The sequence below is a fragment of the Motacilla alba genome, chromosome 3 (genome assembly GCF_015832195.1).
Source record: "Motacilla alba alba isolate MOTALB_02 chromosome 3, Motacilla_alba_V1.0_pri, whole genome shotgun sequence".
Taxonomy (NCBI): Eukaryota; Metazoa; Chordata; class Aves; order Passeriformes; family Motacillidae; genus Motacilla; species Motacilla alba.
The window spans coordinates 55,508,748-55,534,912 of NC_052018.1; the positions used below are offsets into that span (position 1 = coordinate 55,508,748).

A 26,165-nucleotide genomic window follows, 5' to 3' on the forward strand; every position below is an offset into this window, starting at 1 on the left:
ACCAAAGAGAAGCTTGGCAAAAAGGATCGTGAAGCTGTAACAAAGATGAAAGTTGGTGTAGGAGAGGATTTATCTTAGTATAAATAGGCTGGATAAACTGCTACGGTAAGGAAAAGAATGGAACCAAACATTTGTTTGAAATAAGTACCAAGTTATGCCTTTCTGGGTTTCCAAAAAAATAACTGTGGTTAACATTGCTCTTTTTTTTATTGTTGCATTCAATTTAAATGGAATCCTGCTGCTCAAGGTTCCAGTACACGCTAGATGTTACCACCTAAAAGAAGCTGGTTTTACACTGTATTTGGCAAGAACCAAACAGAGCATGAGTTTACAAATAAGCAAACCAAACTGTTTTGCAACCTCAAATAAATTTCAGCTTTAGTTTCAGGCAAAGATCTTACTATGCTCTTATACTGGGGAAAAGCAGAGCCCACTCACAGCAGTCAAACATGAGGCAGGAGCCTGAAAGCATCGCTGCTCTGTATAAGAACACCTTGAGAGCATTCCAGTTGACTGAACCAATCTTGAGATTGGCTGCAAATGAAAAAATAACCATACAAAGGGTACAGCAACAGCAATCAAGTAGTTGCAGTAAGTTCCTAAAGTAACTGGGATCAGTAAGTTCACAGCCACTGTCCCATGGGCAGTCTGTTTATAATTAATTTATTAGTTTGGGGGGGGGGGGGGTGGGGGCATGTTGCATTGATTTTTTGTTTGGGGTTTTTTTGTTTGTTTGTTTGTTTGCTTATGGTTGTTTGGGTGGGTGGGTTTTTGGGGATTTTGGTTTGGGTTTTTATGTTTTGCTTTTTTACCTACAAAGCAGATTAGCAGAAGTGATTCAGACCTTGCTAGGAAGCCTGGATCTCGCTCATACAGGCAGTTTTGAGAAGCTGTACACAATTCCTGGTACAACTCCAATTAAACTGGCTGACATACACTAGAGTGTGGAATATTTACTTCAGGTACACTACTAACTCTGACATGAAAGTTTTTATCTCTAACAAGTAATTGTGTGTGTATCTGTACTTTAAATGCAGACATGAACATACACACAAAGACACACATGTCCATTTGTGTATTTACAGAAACAGATAATGCCTGTGTATGGGTGTACATGTTCATATATTTTCTTCACAAAAAAAGGGCTTGTATTTTTTCTACATGAAACACAATTATTTACTTAGAAATATGCCTTTTCTCATTCGGACTTGAATACACTTCTGTATATTTCTTATACAAGAGAACAGAAGAATATCTTCTTACATTTCTTATACTTCTTATAGAAGTGTATATCCACTTGAATACACTTCTGTATATTTCTTATATCCAGTTAAATGCTGCCCAGGGTGGCCTACAGCTGGCAGTGGCATCCTTTTGTTTTTGTGAAATTCCTGAGAAGTAAAACATATCACTTTCTCGACACACAAATGAAAACACTCAAGTGTGGAGATTTGTCTAACTTAGCACAAGAAGGTATAAGAGGCACTAGTGGCAAGAGGTTGAAATATGACTGTCCTGGTTTAGGGCAAATTTGGGAGGAAACTTCCAAAGGGGTTCCTCTAGAAAGCAGATTCAAGCCACCAATCCCCCAACTGGTTCAGGAAAAGATTTCCTGAGAGAAAAGTGGGAAAAGCTTCTTTATTTAGCAAACAAAGTATTCACAAGCATGAAAAATTAATAATATCAAACAATAAAACCTCTGGCTGTTCTGAAGAGATGGCAAATTCAGAAAGTCTTTTTCGTGGAACGTAGCTCGGTTCGCTCAGTCTCTTATCAGTCCCTCCTGTGCTGGAAAACGCCGTGTCCCAGGCCCCAGTGGGCCACAGGCGTAAGCTCCCGGTGTTTTTCTGGATTTTTAGTCCAGAGCAGGGCAAATCAGTTCCAAGAAAAGAAAAGTGACAGTCCAGGGAACTTCTCTGTCTCAGCTAGCTCAAAAAAAAACTAACTAAAAGCGAAGGAGAGCTCTCTCCTGCTGTCCAGGCTGCAGGCAACACAGTCTGTGAGCAGGAATGCTGAAGCTTTCATGTCTGTGTTTTCCAATACAGTCACCTCAGACAATCCAACACTTCTCCTTCTCCCCCCCTTGACTCTCAGATCTAATTTGAAAGGTGCAAAACTTATTTCTGGGCTGAACAGACAAATGAGGATACAATTCAGCATCATAAAGTCACCCCATGACAATGACATTGCATATTGACATGGATAATTTGACATTGTGGTGGAGTCCCAAGGCCCTATACAAGTCTTTACATCAAGAATAAATGTTAATTTAAGAGTTTATATTCCAGTTATATCAGAAAATACAAAGCTAGATTAAAGGCTGTCCTAACAGAAAGAGACTAGACAAAACATGTAGCAAAGTGTTTTAAGGGAAAGAAAATCAGTAAGGAGGAGATACTGCATGATACAATCTTAGAACTGCACTTTATCACAAGGAACATTCCTTACATAGGAGCCACATTTATCCAGTACAAGTTTTCTGGGTTTAATTATTTTAATTACTTCAATTATGAGGAAGATTAAAAACACTTGGGGGATTTTCAAGCACAACAATTAGGGATACTTGTTCCCAAAATTTCTGGATCTGCCTTAGAAAATCTCCCTTCTTTCCTTTCCTACTTCTGTGGTACTTGTTTATATTGGGAATTAAATCATCCCCCCATTACTTTAAGTCTTTGCATCACACACAGTGGCTAAAATTCCACATTTCTGGGGAGATGTGAGAAAATATCATTTTCTTGGTGTTTCCAAAATCCAAAGGAGAACAAAAAATATGACAAAGGAAAAAAAAGGAAAAAAGAAAAACAGTCCTAACCAAACACTTGAAAACAGTCCCCTGAAGGCCTGCAAATTACAAGCTTCAAAATTCTTCTCATCTTTTGTTCACCAACTGTTGCTTCCTTGTCCTAACTATTGTACCTCTCAAAGGGAACTACAAAGCACCCAGCCAGCAGAGATGTACACTGGAGTGTCTCTTTATGCCCCACATTGAAGCCAAGAGGGAGACATTAGTCATCTGGAGATTCTGCCCCAACGCCCACAGGCATGAAATACCTCCAGCAAAACACCGACTGAGATATGTCAGTGTGGCACTCGCTTCGCATCTCTCTCTTGGTGCCTTTCAAGTTGTTTTCTAAACACTTCTTTTGTTGCTGTTGGCATGAGTGCACTTAAAAGCGGCATATCGTTAACTACTGAAAATGCTCACTGTTTTCTGTCCTTTAAAATCTCTTCCAAGTACTTCCCTGTGAGCAATTAGGCTAACTCTATGGGATACATTTGATAACAGATATTCTTTAGTTTGGGTGACAGTTAACAAGCAAGGCTCTAATGAATAATAAAGTACTTTTTAGTGACATACAGTCCCTATTCACCCTGAGTAGGGACTATTTTTGTGTAAGTTCAACAGAAGATTCTAACAATGCAACCCTCTTGTATAACTTGCACAAAATAGGCATTCATCAAGGAGGATTACTCTCCCCAAAATGGGGCTCTCAGAAGCTACGTGCTGTGGGTGGGGATGCACAATTCCAGACAGGGGTGGAGACCAAGGAAAAGGCATGGGTCTAGCAAGAAAATGCATGCTGTGTCAATTCATAAGCACAAAAGAGATGCATTAGGAAAAAAAAAAAAAAAAGGAAAAAAGAAAAAAAAAAGAAGAAAAGAAAAAAAGAAAATAATGAAGAAAACTAGATGCAAAATCTAAGGCTGCCCCAAAATCTTGTATGAAGAGTAACACATGCTGCAAATGACCATGGAAATATTTCAAGGTAACATTTTGCTAAGAATGAACTCTCCTACATCCAACTCCTCTGTACAGAGACAAAGACAGCTCCCAGCCTTGCAATACCGACCCCCATTGGCATCTTCTTGTTCTCAAACATGCTCAGCCAAACGCCACACAATCTGCTGCTCTGACACCACCGGCTCTCACTAATGTGTGAGAACAGTCTGTTCACTGATCTTCTTTTTCTCCTTCTGCACGGTGGAGGTGCCTCCCTCACGACAAAGCACTAAGTCATGCATGTATGTATACACATATCCATCTATGTCCTCCCAAAGTATGTTAAGGTTCCCAATTCAAGTATCAATCTTAAATGTTAGGATTGTAAATGTATAATTCCCTGATCATTCCAATGCTCTTCAAAAAACTTGTTCTTCCTCTTTCATGACATCATAACACTTTCCATCTTGATACATTTAGACAAAACTAAGCCACAGGCTTCCAAATTGTTTTAGCCTTTCCTTATGGCAGACACGCTTTCAGATTGAATACAGCTCCAACACGGAAAAGCAAACCAAAACAAACAGCTCATTGCACCCAAGTTCAGGATACACTGAAAACTGAGAAAGTAAAATCCAACCCAGAATATCCAGGACTTTGAGTTTTTTCAAGGCAAACACTGCCTGCTGATGGTGGGAATAGCATTTACTTGCTCCGAGAGGATGAGGAATAAATACCAGAGGAAACATTTTTTCTCTTTTCTCTGAAAACTATCTGGCAGTTTTCCTCTACCCCAATACATGGATCTTCCACAGACAGGATTATGTGCTTTTACCCTAACTGGCAGCTGTAGTCTAACTATATTTACAAGTTTATTCCCAGAAGAGAACTCTTACCTCTGAGAACACTTTCTATTTTTAAAGAAGGTGAGAGAATTTGGGGGGGGGGGGGGGGGGGGTGAAAGGCTAAACTGACCCAAAGGATTAGCAATTTCAATGCCCACTTGAAAGGCTATAAAGGTGTTTCAGAACATCTGAATGTCAGGCCACTAACAAGCATCTCAAAACTTTCAAAGAAACCAAAAAATGACCCCTCTAAGAGTTTAGACCACGATGCACATTTTCCAACGGATGGTCATGGAATAAAAACATATTTCTAAAACCAAAAAGAAAAGTAAGTTCATTCATTATAGGGTGTACATATTTCATGGAGTTCAGCTAGGCATAAAACCACATACTTTCAAGGGTGCTATCTATGAAAAAATCTTTTTCAGTAGTAATAATCTAAATTATGATGGTATACACTTAACACAGAATGTATTTTTAAAATATTAACTGTATTTATTTGTCCAGTAAACTGAAGAATTGGATATTATTGAAACAACATCCTAGAACAATTTGTTCGTTTTCTAGCAATCCCTGCTGCCTGACCAGAAAAAGCCTCTAGACAAATTTTGTTTATCATCTTTGTTTCTGGCTCTTCCTTGTTGGTGCAAGTATGGAAAAATTTTAACCGATCAACTTTTAAAAAACCTCAGTTCAGTTTAGAAAGAAACCATGCTCCCTAGAACTGAAGAAGGAACGGGGATGGAGCAAGCCTCAAGTGGCAAGCAAGCATAACAAAAGTATTTCTTCTTACCTGCTCAAAAATGCAACAAAATAACTCATAGCTCTTAGCATAACAATTTATGTGCTAAGTAAGTGTTTCAGGAAAAATATCAATAGGTTTCTTTCGGCAAGCATTTGCTACAGTCCTTTTCTATTTGTACCAGAATGTTGGTGGATAAAACCTGGTGGCAGAATGGAGTTAGCATGGGGCCATTTTTAAAGATATTGAAAACTTGTGAAGGGTTCTGAAAAGAGCCACAAAAGTGCTGTGAGTGCTGGGGGAAATGTCCTGTGATGCTAAAGAGCTCAATCTATTTATTTAACAAAAAAGAAAATGGAGCAGTGACTTGATTGTCTCGATTACAGCATATAAATAACTTTGTGAAGGCGGTATGTAGGGGGAGTAGAGTTTTTAATATAGAAGAGAAAGTATATAGCTGAAAGCTAAACCAAGACAAACTAATCCTGGCAATCAGGAACAGCAGAGACTTGTTATTGCCACAAACTGTCAAGGGAAGTGATGGATCCTCCACCACTGGATGTCTTTAAACTAGGTTTGGATGCCTCTCTAAAATACTTGCTTTACCCTAACAGGATCTAACAGGAAAAAAGCTGAGGTTTCTTTTAATGGTTAATAGGTGTGTCTTCTGAATTGCAAAGCCTTTCAGAAAGCCTTTCATTCTGAAATGAAGAGCTCACTGCTCAATGAGCAGCCTAGAGTGGGTTTTTTTTACTATTATTAGTCTTTTATTTATGCTTCAAGAAAAATTATCTTCATTTTGAAATATGGAGAAAACAATATTCTGAAAATCACTGGTCTGCACTTAAGGAAGACAAATATTTGCCTAAACTTCATACAGCAAATGAATGGAGGAAAGAAAAATTAAAAGAAATTTTTAAAAGGAAAATATTTGTATTAAAATCTCAATTCTTCTGGAAAAGTTTTGGTTTTATAAATCCTTGACAAATAGTAGGGAGATCATATTATGCATTTCACTTTCTTATGGTAAATTGTTAATAGAAAATTCATACTCTTATGGGAAAACCTCTTAAATTTAGACAGCAGCAAAAAAGATCATCTAGCTCTAACATAATGAAGGGAAGACAGATGACTTCTCCTAGACCATACTCTAACAACCACTCTATTCTTAAACTGCATCTCTGACTTATCATTCAAGCATCTGGGGGTGACAACATGTCGTTCCAGTCCTGACTGCCCTTTCACTCATCCATGGGACAAGCTGTCCCCACTCCCCTGACCCCAGAGCAACTCCTGCCGGCTGAATCCCAGGTTGATGAGATGGGACAAAAGGTGTGGGTCCCCTCCCCTCTCATGGCTCCTACTCCACCAGCCACCAGTGCCTCTTGGAGGGGATGACTTGCTGTGAGCAGCAGCAAGGCCTCTGTTCCACACTTCTGCTCCCAGACGTAGCCCTGACAATATCTAGACTGCTACAGAAACATCCCAAGGAAATTATGCCAATGGAGTTGGGCACCTCTGAGGTTGCTTTGCCAGAACAAGGACATGTACCAGGAGTCCTCCCAGTGGTTACTCTGCAAGTCCTTTCCAACATCTGGGTCAAAACACTGGGTGAGGAGAAGAGGAACACCAAGAACAGGAGCAGCACCGGCTGTGCACCGGCAGAAGGGGACGTCAGCAGGCTTGGAAGCTGGTGGGATGTTGCCCTCATGCCGGTGGGATTAGAAAGAGCAAGCTCAGGCGGCACCAGGAGGCCAAGCTCCACCAGCTGTTGGCAAGGCGAGGGGAAAGGTGCCACACCTCCCTGGGAGAGACTCTGTCCTCCCGCCCTTGTCCTCTGCGGGTCTAGGCTCAGCGAGCAGGCAAGAGAGAGTGCCCAAAGGAGAGAGAATAGGGCTGTTACATCTTCTGGATAAAGAGCAAAGAAACCTGACACCTCTAACGAGATCTATGTAGAAGTTTAGAGGGAAGGCTGGCAAAGAGAGGATCGCAAAGAACTATCTCCTCCAGGGGAAAGGAACGCAGAAGAATAGGGATTACCCGAATGGTGGAAGAAAGAAGTAAAGAGGTACAAGGATGCAGGACAAGAAGGCTGCAGAAGAAACGTGGGGCCGGGAAAGAAGGGCGTCCCGAGAGAGGGACAGCGCGGGGAAAGTGGGGGGACAAGGAGGACCCGCCTCGGCGGCCGAGGGGAAGGAGCAGGGCCTTACCTGCAGGTAGGGCTGGCCCCTCTCCACGCCCCCCACCACGATGTCGGCCGAGGCCATGCCGCCGCTGGCCGAGAGCCCGAAGCCCACGTAGCCGCGGGTGCGCACCTCCAGGCGGAGGGCGAGGGCGCTGCCGCGGCGGCCCCAGCGCAGGCGGTAGGCGCCCGCGCCGTCCAGCACCGCGCTGTGCGGGTAGCTCCGTGGCGCCGGACCGGCCCCGGCAGCGGCCCCGGCCCCGGCCCAGGCACACAGGAGCCCGCCCAGCACCAGCGCCCAGGGGCGCAGCCGCCGCATCCTCTCGCCGCCCGTGCGTCTCGGCGTGTGTCCGGGCGCGGTGTGCGTGTGCGGGGCGTGTGTGTCTGTGTCTGTGTCTGTGTGTCTGTGCGTGTGTGTGTGGGGAAGGGGGGCCGGGTGCCCCGGTCACCCCGCCCCCGCTGCGGGCGGCACCGCGCCGGCCCCGTCGGGGCAGCACGCCCTCGGCAGCGCTTTGTTCGCTCCCGCCCCGGCCCGGCGCTGGCGGCCGCCCCCGCTCCCCCGCGCCGCCCGTCGGGGCCGGGCCGGACCCCGGCACGCAGGGAGCACCTGCCGTGCGCTCGCCGCGGGGGCTGCTCGCCGAGATGCTCGGAGTGCGCGTTAGCGACCCAAAACCCTCCTCCTGACCGGGGAAGCGGAGGGAAGGCGGTGGACGGGAGACGTCCCCGGCCTCCCGGCAACTCTAACTCGGCTGGAAGAATTCCACAGGAGGAAGCCCGGAGGCAAAAGAGCGCTTCCCCACTCTCAGCCGCCTCTCCGCTCAGTGCGAGCGCACGGTGCGGCGGACGGATGGAGCTAAGCAGCAGATCTCCCGTCGGGAGAGTTCTTTTTGCATAAGTGGAAAACGAGGATCCCTCCCCCCCAGTGGTTTGCACTGAGACGGCTACGAAAGCACATCTCAAAACCGCACTCGCGTCCCTTGACACCCCCACAGCCGTGCCCGGCGGCATCGCCTCTCGGCCAGCCCGGCCATGCGGTCCCCGACGCTCCCGCAGCAGAAGCTGCCTTCCCTTCCCCTGCTCACAGCACCACCGCCGCGGCGAGAGCAACGAGCAGAAAGATGCTTTTGGAGAAATGTTCCCCAGCCCTCTGCAAATCTGGACGGAAACAAAAAATAGCGTGGCTTTCCCAAAATGGGAAAGTTAGGGACCACAAGAAGTCATGTTGACCCTTGAAAGCTCTGAGCTGTATGAAATAGGTTTCAAAAGGAAGGTATACTATTTGAAATGTGTTTTCTTCACATTTAAATGAAAGAGAAAGAGCCTGGTACTCAACCAAAAATACATACTAATTCAGTAAAAACCAATCAAATTAGTACATAAAGGAAATTAGTAATGCTTCCCTTTTTTGGCTTTTGCATGACAATATGTCACAAGTGTCACTAAGGTTCCTAGAATACAACCACCCGTTGTGATGTCTGGGATATCTCAAACTACAAAACAACTTCTCAAAAAGAAAATGCTTATAAAAGGATAAGCACCAAAAATTACTTTTACCTAAGGCATCATAAGAAATTAGAGGAAAAATAATTAAATACTAGTGAAATGAAAGCAATCTATAGAGGGAATAGATTAGTGTGACCATTCTTGCAATTATAGCAGTAACTTCAAAGGTATAGACTCAGATTACTGACTAAACAGAAAATTGTGAGATGCTGAGTGTTTAGATTCTCTTCTACAAAATTGTTAACATCTGCAAGTGGATATGGATTAATTAAAGGAGAAATTGCAGGTGTGTGATAGGCCCTGTCAAGGCCAAAGGTGTGATCTTGGCACCTAACTGGGGGCACTCAGCCCTTGTAAAATTGAGTGCTAAAGAAAGGGTCCTTAGGATAGTTCCAGAAGTGCACATTTATCTTTCCTGAGGGCAAGAATGATGAAGGAATGAAGAATGTTTCTTAAATGTAGGCTTTTTCTTAACTTTCTAACAAGACTGTGCATTATGTTCTTAGATGACAGAAACTCCAAGATAAAGTTCCAATCACACAGAGATGACAAACTCACTCTTCAAAAGAATGATTGAATTACACATCTAGTACTGCTTTTAAAATTGCTGCCTTTAAAGCACAATGGTGGTACTGAAGTCCAGCTAGTGCTTCCCAGAGCATGCATTGTGTAAGCATTTGTACAAAAGAGTGCAAAATGCTCACTTTGAAGTACTCCAGCTCTTCTCAGTTTGGTAAGGGTGGTGCTGATGACATTTTAGGAGCCTGTACACAGCATGGGATGTTGTGATACAGGGAGGGATGATGGGCTATCCCACACAGCGTGCTGAAATAGGGTTTCCCAACTAGCCTGGATGCAGATGCCATGAGGGAAGCAGAGCTGGAGATAGGTGTGCACTGCAAAAGCCGTCAGAGGAACATCTGCGCACCACCCCATACAACCCTGCCCCCTGCATGTCCAGCCCCCTGCTCCTCTCACAGCAAACAGGCACAGAAAGAAAACTCCAACGCACACAAACTTGTGGTTGGCTGGGATCTTCCCAGTCATTCTGCCAAAAGCCGAAGCAGCAGGACCAGCTAGTGTCTTGGACACACTGCAGTATGTCAGGCAAGACAAGCCAGAGTTTTGCTATAACGGGTTTGGTAGAAGTGGTAACACTCACAGGAAACAGCTGTGCTATTTCTGGTGAGCGGCAGTGGCCATGGAGCCATGGGCCATGGGCCATGGGCAGTTCCACCCAGCCCAGCATGGGAGTCCTGTGTTGGCAGAGCCAGTGGCCAGGGCATCCCTATTCCGTGGCTCTGGAGCTAGTGCCAGATTGCTCCGGAGCTTTACTTTCCCTACGCGGAGAAAATTGGCATTTTGGAGGCTGAGAGTTGGAATGGAAACAATACTTGAATTCTTGAAATCTCCTATGGGACTGTATGATTCTGTCTGTGCAGAGCTCAAGGGTCAGTCTGCTGCTTCTCTGAAGTTCTGAAGTCTGTACATCCCAAATCCTGGTGACTTTCTACCAAAACCTGGTGGCGATGCTATCCTGTCTTCCAGCATTACACCACATTCAGCAGCACTGCTCATGCCATCGTGATGGCAACGTTTTGACTAGTAGAAGTGCAGGAATAGCAGTCCTATTGCTTTCCAATTTCCAGCAAATATTTTTCCATTAAAATAAATCATCCAAACAGTTTTACAGAGCTGCACACTTGATCTACAAATACTGTGACAAAACCAACCTTTTTCAACTTGCTGCTATTTATAATCCCAAGAACAATGCTCATGTAATAAAACTTTCCTAGTAGAAGAGGCACTTTGTGGGTAGGGCTGCACAATTCCCAAAACTCACATTAAGAGACTTTGGCAACTTCACCAGAAATTTTTTGCATTACTAGAAGACCAAGCTAATGAAAAAACACAGTCTATATCATTCTAAATCTGATCCTGGCCTATAAGTAATGCTGCTGGCAGGAGCACAGGGACCAGGTTACCACCTTCTCTGAACTGAACCTCCTCTTCCGGAGGAAGGCAGTCACCTAACCAAGGCCAGAGGGATTCAGCAAGTGGTTTTCTTTTTTAAAAACTCTTACTACCATTACTAAATATCAGCTTGTCCATTGCTCCTCAAACCATTGCATGACGTGGTTCACATATTGAAGTACTGATTAAAAAGTCGCAGAATCTTAGAATGGTCTGTGTAAAAGATTGTCTGGTTCCAACTCCCCTGCCATGGGCAGGGACACCTTCCACTAGATGAGGTTGCTCAAAGCCAACCATCAAACCTGGCCTTGAACACATCCAAGGATGGTGCATCCACAGCTTCTCTGGGCTAGCTCTTCCAGTGCCTCGCCACCCTCACAGGGAAGAATTTTTTCCTAATATTTAATCTAAACCTACTCTTTCAGATTGAAGCCATTCTGCCTTGTCCTCCCGCTACATATCCTTGTAAGAGGTCTCTCTCCTTCTTCCTTGTAGGCTCCCTTGAAGTACTGGAAGGCCAAAATTAGGTTATCCCTAAGGTGTCTCTTCTGTAGGCTGAACAATCCCAATTATCTCAGCTTTTCTCTCATAGTAGAGATTCTCCCTCCCTTGAATCAGCTTGGTGGCCCGCTCTGGACTTGCTCAAACACACTGATGTCCTTTTTGTGCCGAGGACCCCAGAGCTGGATGCAGCTCTCCAGGTGGGGTCTCACCAGAGCAGATAGAAGGAAGGAATCCCCTCCCTGGCCCTGCTGGCCACTCTGCTTTTGAGACAGCCCAGGATACACCTGGATTTCTGGGCTGTGAGCGCACATTGCTGGGTCATGTCCAGCCTCTCACCCACCAGCACCCCCAAGTCCTTCTGCAGGGCAGCCCTCAGTCTCTTCATCCCCCAAACTGTGTTGATACCAGGCACTGCCTCGAGCCAGCATCCTGTACCTGGAATTGTTAAACCACATGAGATTCCCTTGAGCCCACTTAAGCTTGCCCAGATCCCTCTGGATGGCATCCTGTTTTTTAAGTGTGTGCTTCTCTGCTGTTCCTTAATGAGTCAATTAATTGTGAAGATTTGGCCTGATCATGGGTAGTGGCCTATCACCTGGTTTATCCCTGCTGGTGTATCCTGGCATTGAGTGTTCTTGCTAGAGAGAAGTCCAGCAAGAGCTGTGTGTCCTGTCCATTTGCAGGCAGCAGGATTTCTCAAAGGCATAAAAAGGTTAGGTTTCAGCCCTGTACTTGATTTTATACTAATAATTAATGCAAAGTCTTATAAAATTTTTTTGTAAAGTAGATAGCCAATAGCTACATCATCTCTCTAATAGAGGGCAACAAGAATTCTGCTCTCACCTGTGAAATGTAAATTAATCACCTTTTATTTACCTTTTTAATGTAATGATTTTTATCATTGGAATGATCTCCATGAATCCAGATTTTGACATCAATGCAATGCAAAAGGGTTAGAGAAGCATCTTGCAGATCCAGCTGGAAGCTTTTTACATTGGGGTAATGCCTATGCAGAAAAAAACCAGCTTCACTGACAATCCAGTTTGTGTTCGATGTGAACAGGGAACTTAGAGCAGGAAAAGTTTTGGGTTGAACTGGATGTTGCCTTTGGAATGCTGAGCCAGCAGGATGGGTTCCTAGGGAACATTACTGCCAGCACAGGTAGAAGGGGTTAGAAAACTTTTCTGTCTTGATCGAAGTCCAATGCTTCAAGAAAAGCAAGGTGGACACATTCCACCCATGCCTCTGTCAACATTTCCTCAGGCACACATGATAACCTGGCTGCTCTTAAATATGTTTTAAAGTATATATCTTAAAGAAAAAAAACCTCAAATTTTATTTGTTGTCTTAACCTCCTTAACTAATGTGAAAAGACAAAGCACCATACTCATTTTATGAATGTTGATTAAAGATGCACTGGGGAGAATAGCAATATAGCCATGTAAATGTAGCAGAAGTTGTGTATTGGTTTTTCAAGCTTTATTCCCATGTTGGCCTTGCCCTGCTCCATTTTCCAAATACTTGAAAATTGTTTTTACATTTTAGAGTGGAAAATGCCTACAATTTAAGTGATCACTGTAAACAGAGTAATTGTATGAAGGTTTTTAGAAATTTTAAATTCTCATTCTATGCATTTTATGTACTTGTTTTGAATTTTTATTTTCTTTTGCAGGGAGTAGTAAAGAAGACACAGTTGGTTTTGCTTTCAGATATGCATACTAAGGAGATGCAAAATTCTTCTTACGAAGTGATACACACTAATCAGCAGAGCTGGAAGCAAAGTTTGAGACCAGTGAGTACAGAGGTGAACCATTTCCACCTTTCTTCCTTGATTCAGCCTGACTTTGGCTCAGGTTAGGATAGTTTTGGAGCTTTGCTGTGCTACCTACAATCTACATTTTAAAGGTTCTGTTAATCTCAAACTAGTATAAATTAAGACTAGTTTGCTTTCAGCTATTCTTATGATGAGTTTGGAGTCATGTCTGTTGATGTTTTAAATTACTTGCCTGAGGAGACAAAAATAAAATCATTGTTAGAAAAAGAATATTTAACCAGCCCTGTGCTCAGGGCAAAAGCAGACTGATTGGGCTTTCTTTTCCTCATCTGCAGGCTGGTTTCTGCAGACGTTGCCAAATTTCCAAATACCTTGACTCAAGTTCATAAAACTTCTTCTCCTGGGAGAGAAAACTGGAGGGCAAGAGTTTTATTAGACCAGTTGGAAAAGCCAGAAGGCTTTACAGCAAAGAGTTTCTTGTTTCCCTTGGTTGTGGTTGTTGTCTTTTCCCCTCTTTTATGAGCACCTCTGCAAAAGGAGGCACTTAGGTGCAGTGTAATCCTGGGTACTGATTCATAGGAAGTCCCACAAGCAGATACTCAGTAATGGCATTTCTACACAGGTCTCCTAGGGTATGGGGAAGAATTAATTCCCTTCAGTTTGAATTTAACCTAATTTCAGTTTTTTTACTTTTCACTGAGTGTATCTGCTCTGGTGCTGATGTTCTGTGAGGAGGAATAGCTTTTAACATATGTACTTTTAAGGATAAAGTACCATTTTAAAATGGTTGCTTATGCCTCATATATATCTTTGTTAAGTTAATTACAATTCTAGCTGTCTGTCAATCTGCCACACAGGACATAGTTTAAATGCTTTTTAGCATTAGATACTAGATACATAGATCTAGATATATAACACTTACATACTAGGAAAAAAATTCTTTATTGTGAGAGTGCCGAAGCACTGGAACAGGTTGTTCAGAGAAGTGATGAATGCCCCATCCCTGGAAGTGTTCAAGGCCAGGTTGGATGGGGCTTTGAGCAACCTGGTCTAGTGGCAGCTGTCCCTGCCCATGACAGGGAGGTTGAAACTAGATGATCTTTAAGGTCCCCTCCAACCCAAACCATTCTATGGATCTATGATCGTTGCTGTTTTCTCCTCAGCTCCGATCAGCATCTGGGAGCACCCTCACTCAGGTAAAACCATGAAGCTAAGCGCATTTCATACTTCCAGAACTTACTAGAAGTCTTTATCTGAGTAATGCACTTCCCAGGTAACAATTTTAACTTTCTGAAACCACCTATGCTAAGCCCTGACTCACAGGCAGGATCCCCCTTTTCCTGTATCAGAACTGAGAGGTGTCTGCCTAGCCTTCCAATTATGAGGTCTATCAGTGCAAATTTTTTTTTCTCTTCTCCTTTCTCCTTTTCCCTTGGGGTAGAATTAACTCTGATCCATCATCATTCCTCCTGTTAGAAAGCTGTGTTAGGTGGCTGATCTTGGAAGCAGCAGTTTAGGCCCATGACTGCTGTGCTGCACCTTATGTATTTATTTGACTGTGTGAAAGACAACACGGCTGCTTTTGGAGGGGAGGAAGTCACTTCCTGGCCCCTGCCTCTCCCTGCCTTGTTTTCTGTCTTGATCTTGTTCAGAAAGCAGCTGGTGGATATAGGTTTTCAGCCTGTGTGATTTTTTGCAAGAAAATGAAGAGCATCCTTCCTGTGCAGCCTTCACAAAGCTCAATAGGCATCCAGTATTCTAAATCTAGATGAACAATCTCTTGAACTTTTTTTTTTTTTCCTAATTGGACAGATGGATTCAGAGCATAATTGACCTTTGGGTTTAGTTTTCCCCTCTTGTTTATAATGTTAAAATTAGCAGAACAAACACAAAACAGAAGGCGAGCAGGAGGAGGAAGTTGGTGCCTTTGGGGACATGTTGCTCTGCAGAAAGGGAGAGCATCCCCATGCTCTACCCTCTGTGCAAACAGCCTGCATAGCCAGTCAAGCCTATAAATGCACACAAAACCCAAAAATATAGCAGTAAGAGGATGCCAAAGCTCTGCATCTTCTGGACAACCACAGAAACATCTGTCTTTCCCACAAATTAAGATTAGCTTGCAGTTACTCCATCTAACGAAAATGTCTCCAGAATTTTTTGACACAGCAAAATTTTGAACCCAAACCTGTTTTCACTGGTCAGTGGTAAATTCCTAATGCAAACAGGAGAAGTAACCTTTCTTTTGAGAAGGAGGACGTTTTTTGGTGGAAAAAAAATACCCATATCTAAAACTTTTAAGCATTTTGATGAGCTTTATTTTTACTTTGAACTGATGCAATACATTTTGTTCCTGCATATAAAATGCTCCCATCCAGCCTCTAGGCACTTACGCACACACAAGATGACTTGTATTGAAGCAAAAAAATTCTGTTGAAATGTGGAGTTTATAAATAAATGTGTGCATAAAAAGTGTACACAGGTTGAGGGATGAGATTCTTGCCTGCTGATTCAACAGTGAATCTAACATCAGACTTCCAAGAGATGATGTTCAACATGGCTGTCATGAGAATGTCTGGACATTTCTCCTGAATTTGTTGAGCTGCTTGTCATGGTCATGGATGTTTTTGTCAAGGTTACAACCTAGAATGACAAGCACTCTTATTATGAAAGTGAAAGGAATATGACAAAAAGCAATGAAATTTAAGTCCCTAAAATTAACAAATGATATCACCTATTGGCATCGGATCAATAACATCCAGGGATACAAGAGCCTTGAGAAGGAATAAAAGAATGCAGGACCAGAAGATCAAGTGTAAAAAAAATGAAGCCACAGGTCTATGATATAAAAAGTAGCCTGAAAGCTGTGATGCTAAAAGAGACTGACCCTTGGTATTAACCCTTGGTAAAAAATCTACTGAGCAGGAACTTCCAGTGTAAAACAACAAGACAAAGTAGAACTGGCTCTGCCACCAGGGAAGAAGACAAGCATTGCTGTGCTGTGTGCCCTCTGCCAGGATCCACACACTGAAAAGGCAGTTTGATGCTCAGTCTGGTTATTTAAGAGTTACTTTAATAGAATTATTTATACATTTGTGTTCTTGTTCTTTTATTAAAAAGCTATGTTGAGGATACAGTGTTACCAATACATATTATTTTACAAATCAATGGCATTTTTTAAAAGACACTATGCAAGTCCTGCAGAAAAACAGTAGGTATGATGGACAGATTTCTAGAGTTTTTGAGAAAGTTGAACTCCAGACTACTGCAGATTTTTCTTCTAAACATCAGGAGAAAAGCAGTTGCCTGATGCTCCCATATGAGCACTACAGTACAGATTTGCAGCTGCCTGACATTCCTAGGCACAAACATTTTCAAATTAGGGCTCACTTCACCAAAGTTGGAGTATTCCAAACTTAACTAAACAAATCTTTGCTTGGAGCACACAATACGAATCCAAAGTGTGAATACATGTTATTTCAATTTTTGGTGATGACAGGTTTGTTACTATACCCATGAGAGTGTAGCCTGAAACTCAGACTTATATAAGCAACCTTTAGACATGTGGCTGTACCAGCTGAACTCAATAACCACAGACTATTTGTGGGGACTTTTGGGAGGAGCTGTAGTCAACACTTTCTGCAGGTGATACCGTTTTGGTGTCCTTGCTTAATTTATAAGCACCTTGTAAATAGAAAGTTCTTCCCCAGCACATGATTTCTTTAGGATACATTTTGAAGACAAGTGATGTTTTTATACACTATCAGGAAAAGAAGCTTTTTTTTCTTTTTCTTCTTCTTTTTTCCCTTTTTCTTCAATCAGCAGGAGAAAAATATCACCATAGTGAGATCAACATTTCTCCTGGCAGCATGACACTCCAGAGGTCACATATCTGGACCCATAATGGTTCTGCTTTAGAAACTCCTCAATGAGTTTTAGTGCTGTAGAGCTCCTGAAGGAAAAAGTGAATTCAGCATCTTTCCCAGACCCTCTGGAAGCTGGAGAAGGCAGTCACAGTACACATCCATCTGTGGTCACAACCTCAGAAGATTCATTTGATACCAATGTTGTTGTTGACCTCTTCTTTCCAACCTAGATACACAATGTGTCATTTTCAGTAAGTAGTGGCATTTCACAGACTTTAAATCAAAATGACTTAGTTTTTTGTTTAGCTTCATTCATCTCTCTGTATTCTTACAAGCCTGACATTGCAATAGCCAAAATGTCAGTTTTCAATTAAATAGAAAGTCTACATGTGATGAATTTTAGTTTGTGGGTGCTGTACTGCAATTTCATAGTGCTAAGTATAGACCAGAGTCTGACTCCTCAGCATTTTCAGGAGCATCTGTGTTATTTTAGCACCATACTCCTGTTATCCCTGGTAGGATGTGAGGTTGCCGTCCAAACCCAGACTTCCCTGTAAATTACTAGTTTATTGCTCACAGCCTCTTGTCAGGGTTTTCTCAGCGATATCCCCATCGCTGCCAGCTCAAGGGTTATCCACAGTCACCTGTTTATTCTTCCAGAAAACCTGCATCTGGACTAATAATTTAAAAGTTCTTTAGGGTTTTCCAGATAACATCTGCAGCTCTTGCCCTGTGTGTCACCAAACCTTGCTTTTACATCTTGTGGAGAAAAAGCCGTCAATAGAGTGATTGGTGTGGAGCTTGTCCAGGTTGTTCTGATTCTCTTTGAGGGAGAAGACAGCCTAAGCAGGGATGCCACAGCATCTCAGGCTTCAGACTCTACTGCTAGGCTGTTGCCTGAGTTTCAAGCTGATACTCTGGGTTTGTTGATTTGCCTTCTTGGTTTGTTGGATTTTTAAAATAAATGAATTCCCCATCACTACCTCAGAAGCAGCACAGTTCAGAGGTGCAGTTGTCACATACTTGTTCTCATCCAAGATGACTCCCATGCTGCAGCCCAGACTAGCCCCAGTCCTGTACCATCCTGTTAAGTCTTCTTCATCCCCTTGCCCACAGCATCTTTCATGGAATAAACACTCAAGTTACCTTGGCACCCATTAAAAGCAAATCAGTACTATTAGCACCATAATGACTAATAGTCATTAGGCACTTCTCAGCACAGTGGGAAGTATTCTGTAATGAGTATCCATGGAAAATTTTGCAACCCTGCATAAGTAGAAAAAACAAAACAAGCAACTCCTAAAAGGAACTTGTGTTAGAACTGGGTTAAATGATTTTTTAAACAAATTGCGTTCTCCTTTCTCATTTTGATTTACAAACCCCATAGGTTTTTTTTTTTTCTTCATCAGTCAGATAAAGGAAATTTTACCAGACAACTGCTTTCCTGGTAAAGTGTTTGATAATGTTGTACTTTTTTGCCTTACTTTAATGCTTTTGGTCTGATTTTGTTAAGGACCTCATCAAAAGATCCTCTGTGTACCTACATGGCAAAACCTAATGAGGAAAGACACAGCACTTAGCTGAAGAACCTTCTCCCTTCTCCCTTTAGAAATATTTTTTTCTGAAGGCCAGCTCAAATTTGTGTTTCAAAAAAAAAAAAAAAAAAAAAAAAGAAAAGAAAAGAAAGAAAGTTCTGTTGCCTGATGAAAATATTCAAGGTGTCCTTAGCATCAAAGAGCATCAAGACAGATTAGCATAAGATTTTACTACCTCTTCCATACCAGCCATAGTATTTTGTACACACCTTTCAAATTATATCAGTCTTGAAGAGTCATGTCCTTGCATTCCTTTGGGGATTGGAATTGTTGCATACAAGCAGAGAACACAGCTTGGGGCAGAGTTCGTGTTAGAAACATCCCAACAGAATGGAACAGGAGTATTGGAGATATGATTTTGGAGCAAAGGAAACATGTTGAAAAGCACAAATGAACAAACTTGCATAGGGAACAACTCATATTTCAACAGCACCTTCCTGGCAGAAGAGATGAGGCATAAAAGTAATGATGAACAAAAAGTAATTAAAATACAACACCCTCTGACTTTGCAACCTCAAGGATGTTATCAAGGCAAAAATATTTATGCCTTCTTTAACTTTTGAATATGATTTAATAAAATATCTGACTTGTTAACTGTTTAAGTTTTTGAGACTGACGTACATTTGTCTCATAACAACTCATGCATAGCCAAATTGAATTACGGCTGTATATCTCAATTTCTTTATATTACTATAATGCCACTATTTTTGTTTTCTTAATCCTTTTGCAAACCTAACTCATCTTGCTTCTGCTCCAGCCCTCCTTGCATTTTTACTCCAAATGCAGCCCTCCCAGGAAACAAGAAAATAACTGGCAAGTCAATAAAAGTTCAGGGAATTGACCACTTCCCTAGAGTCATAGCCAAAATGACTCCACCAAACTACTGAATTCTCAGGAATCAAATGAAACACATCATGCAGAACAGCTCCTGTTTTTCCCCTCCCAAAGCCATAAAACAACAACAGCAAAGATGGTTTTTCTGGCTGTAGAGAAGGCCAGCTTCAGAAGACTATTCATAGAAGAGTAATTTCCAAAATTTGAGACATCTGTACAGTCAGCCACCATTTATTGCCCAGAACAATGTTGCATAGAGTTATTCAGTACAACCCTCCACAGTCACCTCCAGTTTCTCAGACCTACAGTTGTGTAACTTTGTTTCTGCCCTTCTCTGGAGCACAAGCTATAGAAAGATCCTTTTCTGTCTCCCCTACCTCATCCTGTCCTCTCCTCTCAAATATTTTTCTTACTTTCATTTAGTCTTGTGGTCTTTTTGTAATATTTCTGGGTTTTCAGAACTCTTCTAGTCTATGTACATGGCTTACAAAATATCCCTTTAGCCTTTTTTTTTTTTTTGTAGAGCTGTGTTTGCAAATGGATGAGTCATAAACCTCATAATTTTCTTTCTTTCTTTTTTTTTTTCTTTGGAGAAATAATTTCTACCTAAAATGCAGACGAGTTGAAGTTTAACTAGAGCGTTTATGCATATCTTATGTCCAAAGGGAAAGAAACTTAAGGTCTAACTTCTATGATCCTAACTTCTATGGTCCTTCTATGGTCCTATGGTCCTGGTTCAGAAGTAAATTTGGAACTGGGGGTGGGAAGAGGAGATGACAGGAGGGTTGTCTTGCAAGGAAATGCTTGGCTTACTGGGCACTTGCCTTTTTTCAGGTGCAGCTCCATCATAAAATTAGAACTGCAGGGATTAAATAACAAAAAATCTCACTCCAGTATCTGCTAGAATCAACGATGTGAGTTTTTCTCTTTACTGGGAAGACTGTGCTAAGATCAAGGCTGTAACTGGTTGAGAAGTTCATGGAAATTTCCGAATTGATTGTGTCAAATTGCTTCATTACTGAATGCCTTTGACAGTAGTGAATAAAATGTTTGTTCCCAGCCTAGAACTACTGACTTGTACAGCAATCATGTAGCCAACCTAACTGACCTTATTTGCAGAGAGTCATCACAGTGGGGTGGCAGAACCAACTCAGCCTTAAAGTAGAGTTGGTTCTGGCCTGTACAGGCTGCCAGGCAAAGGCTAGAGCAGAGGAAAAGTTGCCAGTACAAAAAGCAAGATCAGGAAAGTCATGTAGTGTTGCTTTATTTAAAAAAATTACTTCCTGTTTGGGTGAATTGACCCAATGTTAAGATCTGATTATGCTTATTAGAGAGATTCCTCTGCCCGAACCAAAGTGCAGGTGAGACCACGTGCCAAAGTCAATAGTATGGATTTTATTTAACAGTAAATGTCAGGTGGAGAGAAACAGAGAAATAGAAGAGAGGAAAGGGTGAGAAACAGATTAAGTAGGAAGATAGCCACCACCCCCATGGATCCTGTGGCAGTCTGTTGCTCCTCTTCACCCTGCTCCCAGTGGGGGGCCCAGGAAACATGGAGTTCAATGGATTATTACATGTTCAGATGTATGCAGGAATGCCCAAGCACTTCCTCCCTGGCAGGGAGCAGACGTCTGGTGGAAGGCCTCAGGAATGAGTCTGAGGGTCTTTGATGGTTTATGACCCCTTCTAAGACATGAGAAATGCCTCCTTTTACAACTGAGCCAAAACTCCCCAAACACCCCAAAACCCTCCTCCTCCACCTCAGCTGGCAGGAGAATGTGTACACCTGGCCTTAGCAAACCAGTCTGTGAGCTATGGCCTCCCCCCACCACAACCAGACAGAGCTGATTTTCAGGACAGCTGCTGAACTGACTTTCCTTGTGGATACATTCTTCTCCCCTGGCTTTGTCTACTTCTCCTTGGACCTGAGATAATTGAAAATTAGTGATGCCCTGTTCTTTTGACTGACTGCTCAGGTGCCCAATCGCCCTAATCCAGGGATGCCACTGTGGGGCAGATGAATGGTAGTGGATCACTGCTGCAGACATCTCTCCTTCCCTAGAGCTTCAAGCCTTGCAGTCCTTGCTTGGGAATTTACAGACTACTTTGTAAACTAACAGAAACAAAACAAATCAAGGACAAATGGTCTAATTCTCTATTTAAAGTTCTCTGATTATTTTAAATAATGATTTGCTGAAGACATCAAAACTATGGCTGATACATGATAAGAAAGCCTCAACTTGTTTTTGTCATCTTACAAAGACAGTATAAATCTACTTTTTAATGAGCATTTCTGATCCCCCATAATTCTTCAGCCTAGTTCTCCCTGACAATACAGTGGCTAATCTCCAAGGTAATAGTTATTCTTTATCTAATTGAAGAAAAGCTGTTAGAGAACAGAATATTAGACAATGAGGCATCTCCCTATTGCAGTAATACCGTGACAGAGAAGTTCTTGAAGATACGAAGGACCCGATTTTGGGGTTTCAGTTCCCTCTGCATTGAGAATATCTGTGTCTATGAGAGGGGAGAGGGGATGGGTGGGAAGGGAGCAAACATGGTGCAGATGGCAAGGAGTACATTTATCTAGCCTCTCCCCAGGTTGCTGGCTGATGTTCTCCTTTAGAGGAGAAAAGATCTTCTCCTTGTCCCTGCTTACCGCCTTTAGATAAAGGTCCATCCAGCCCACAGAACTTGGGAGCAGCTGAAGCTGTTGCTGAGGAATTCCCTGTGGGTCTTGGAGTCCTTCCTTCTAAGATCACACTCGGCAGCTACAGTGAGCTCCAGCAGCTTTTATGAGTAAAGGTGGGAAGGTGGATTATCATTTATACTGCCTGGATTATGCAGTGTGTCTACTCCTTCCCACCCTTATTATCTCTTCAGACTTAAATTGTACTGCCAAAGACCAAACATTTTCTGCATAAACATTAAATAAAGGAAAAACACAATTACAACTCAGTTCAGAATGAATCTTGAAGGAGGAATGAGGGGTGAAATGTGCTGCTAGTGACTTCCAATTTTCTTTGTGCTTATTTTTACTTTTCCCCTGTTACATTTTTTAAAATATGCAAGGCAAATTTTGAAATGTGACAGTAATAAAAACAAAAAGCTTCAAAATTATTATTTTTATTATGCTACCAAGCAAGCATTTTAATCTAGGTTATTTTTGTCTTAAAACAGAAAAATATATTTTATCAGCAGTAGAAAAGAAGTGTTGTGTTTATATACCGAGATATGACTATTAAAGAGCAGACACTTACACTGAATATTTCTTCTTTAGGATATTCTTGCAAATGCAGAATCATAGAATAGTTTGGATTGGAAGGACTCTTTAAAAGTTACCTAGTCCAGCCCTCCTGAAATGCGCAGTGACATCTTCAACTAGATTAGGTTACTCAGAGCCCAGTTCAGCCTGGTCTTGAATCCTTCCAGGGCTGGGTCATCCACAACCATTCTGGGCAACCTATGCCAGCATTTCACCACCCTTATTGTAAATAATTTCTTCCTTATATCTAATCTAAACCTACCCACTTTCATTTTAAAACCATTCCCCCTTGTCCTATCACTACACACCCTTGTAAAAAGTCCCTCTCCAGTTCTCCTGGAGGACTTCTTCAAGTACAGGAAAGCCACAATTAAGTTTCCATGGACTCTTCTCCAGGCTGAACAAACTCAACTCTCTCAGACCTCAGAAAAGAGGTGCTCCAGCCATTTTGTGGCACTCCTCTGTACCTGTACCATACCCACAACTCTCATGCATTCCCCTTCCTGCATACCTTTCTGATATTTGAAATAGCGATACTTGGGATAGGAGCAAACCAAATCACTACAGCTGTGCTCAACACTAGACATTCAATACAGCCAACAGGAAAAGTTGAGAATGAGTTAAGAAGCAAGTTACAGCATCATTTGTTGCTCTCTGCCTCTAAAAGTTGAAGATTTTGCTAACTTTTCTGGTTATTCCTGGATTTGTGGAGTTCTTTAGTATTACACAAACACAACTCCCTTTATCATAGACGGATATCACGTATCAGGATACACAAAGCTAAGTAAATGCTTTGTTATCTGCATTCTTGAGCTACAGAAACTTCTGTAGCATCGGGGCCCCCTCAGAGACCCTACAAGGACAAAGATGCCTGGAAGCTGATTGCTTTAAGATATTTATTCTTGCAACACTTATATTGCAAGAGCATCTAGAATGGCTCTGCAGGTGGGCACCTCATCAGAGGATAATTAGTCCTCACTCCACAACAGCTTTGGGTGAGAGCTCTGGACTTAATTGCAAACTGAAAGGGAAAGCTGTGTGGTACCCACTTAAGCACCACTTTGCACCACAGGTACCATAAGAAACAGAAAGTCCTCAACTGTTGATACCTAGCAGCAAGGAGATCTCTGCACTTTCCTCTCTCACTTGTGCTCTTGAAATCATCAACGAGGTTCAATCAGAATTAAACAAAAGCCAAGCAAGTAATTTCTTTCACATGTGATACCCAACACCACAGTGCTTGAAACGTCCCAAGCCAGTGATCAACTACAAGGGTGTTGGTTCAACTTCACTAACAGATCATGTCATTCTCTCCCTCCCCCCACCTTTAGACCCCTTACTCCTTTTTTTCATGGTTTCAAACTACCGATATCCAAAAATCTAGCACACCCCTCTGATACCAAACATATTTGCTGACAATACACACACAATGTGTGGGTGGGTGACTTAAGAAAGCTCCTAGGTACGAAGTGAGCTTGGTATTAGTATTGCATACCCTGCTGATTACCAAAACAATTTAAAAGGGTGCAGGGAAAAAGAAAAAAAAAAATCTTTAAAAAGCTGTGTGCCCCTGTGATTTTCATTCCTTTGAAAAAGTAAGAAAGAACAGAAAAGCACCCCTGGTGTGTGGTTAAGATAACTACAAAGGAACTATTCTTAGCAGGTTCCTTCAGTAAAATGAAGGGTGCTTTGATTGCATTTTTTGGCCTTCCTAATCTGACAGATATTGATGGATAATTCAGAACAGCCAAAATCTTTGTTCTAAAAACATTGACTCATACAGGTTACACCCAGATGTTTTATTGGGTTCTTAATAGATTTCAAAGCTTCCTTTAAATACTTGGAAGCTGCATTTCATACATTTAAGAGTGTATGCATGTAGGGGAGGGAAAGAAGAGAGAAGCTCCATTAAGAGCAGCTTAGCAAGGAGTATTTATGCCCCCCAACATGGACACTCTAAATACAACCCCTCCCAGCACTTTGTTTCTGCCTAATCAAGTTTGAAAACTAGCAGCACTAAGATCCTTAATGTGCAATTAGGGCCTTGCAGGCTGGTCTCTCCAACAAGTACAGCAGCTTGTGTGTAAACATTCCAGCACTGACCTCTCCACCAGCCCCTGGGGTGGCAGCAGCAGCAGCAGCCACCATACCTGCCAGAACCATCCCTGTGACTTCTGAGAACTGGCCCTTTGTCTCATCCAGAGGTAAAGGGCTCAAATATCCCACCTCCATAGTATTCAAGGAAGAATTCTTTCATTTGAGAGCATGTGGGGGAAGCACTCCCACACCACAAGCAGGGTTTTATTTCAAGAAATCATGAATGAAAACAAGCAAGGCACCCACAGGACTCTCAGCAGCACTCGTCTCCCTCAGAGTGCCCCAACCACTAACACCAGAGAGCAGCTGAACAGGCACATGACTCTGAAAACAAAGAGATAATTCCATGTGGGAAATAAAGACATGCACACAAATCAGACACAGAAGAGCAGAGACGGCAGGTTGCAGCAGGGGTTTGGGAAATGCAAATGTGAAACTTGCAGAATTCCCAAGTTATTTGGTGCTGTTGCCCCAGCCTAATTCTCACCAGCTCCTCATAGTGGAAGCTTTTATGTACTGGCTATCCCACCTTGCAGTCACTACTGGACAAACTCAGTAAAGAGGGTATTCATCCCTTTATAAGGTAAACAATCAAACAAGATGGTAAATATACCATCTCTTGCTAAGAACAATATTCTTCAAGATGGTATGCATTTTAGTAGAGAATGCTTATATTAGAAAACCAAACAAGAAGAACAAATGCAATGTAACAAGTATCAAGCATAGACAGAATTTCTGATCTGTCAGGAGTCAGTGGTGAAGTTCTGTTGCCAAAGAGCTGTTTTCATTCCTCAGCATGTCAATGGAATCAGTCACTGACAGAGGCAGATATGAGGTATTGCAACAAGGAGAAGATTCTCCTGGGCAAATAGGATTAGGTCATCCTTCTGCCTGTTTGCAGTAGTGCAAAGAGTTTGTTAAACTTTAAAGCCAGGAAATTTCCAAAGTCAGTTTTAGACATTTCACTGGTAAGAAAGCTACCCTGCTAAATGCTGACTGCTTTCTAGTTTAGACTAGTGTAGTCTGAAACCAAAAATCCCAGGGCATTAGCATCACTAGCTGGGAATGCAAGATCCAGGAGTATTTTCATTAACAATGCAAAGTACAGTACAGGAACAGAGGGTCCCTGGGGCCACCTCACCAGCTGAGCTAAAATTCTCTGGAGTTGTTCAGAGAAGTTTCAATCATTCACATAAAGGCAAAGACAACAGCTGTGCTTTTAAAGACAGATTTTGGAAAAAACAAAAAAAACTACTAGAAAAG

The 26,165-nt window shown here is 42.2% G+C and overlaps 1 protein-coding gene across 2 annotated transcripts in view; it reads right to left on the reverse strand.

Annotated features, from left to right (window-relative positions):
• MOXD1 (monooxygenase DBH like 1) overlaps positions 1–8,198 on the reverse strand; it is a 50,029-nt gene extending 41,831 nt beyond the window's left edge. The window contains exon 1 of one of the 2 annotated variants that reach the window (XM_038133812.1): positions 8,101–8,198. Coding sequence is in view for 1 of the 2 variants with exons in the window: in XM_038133809.1 (XP_037989737.1) it covers positions 7,522–7,812 (291 nt within the window). In the remaining variant the exon portion in view is untranslated. Of the gene's footprint in view, positions 1–7,521; positions 8,059–8,100 lie in introns of those variants that run through there. The other variant, XM_038133809.1, reaches the window with a different exon arrangement.
• Positions 8,199–26,165: the final 17,967 nt, after the last annotated feature.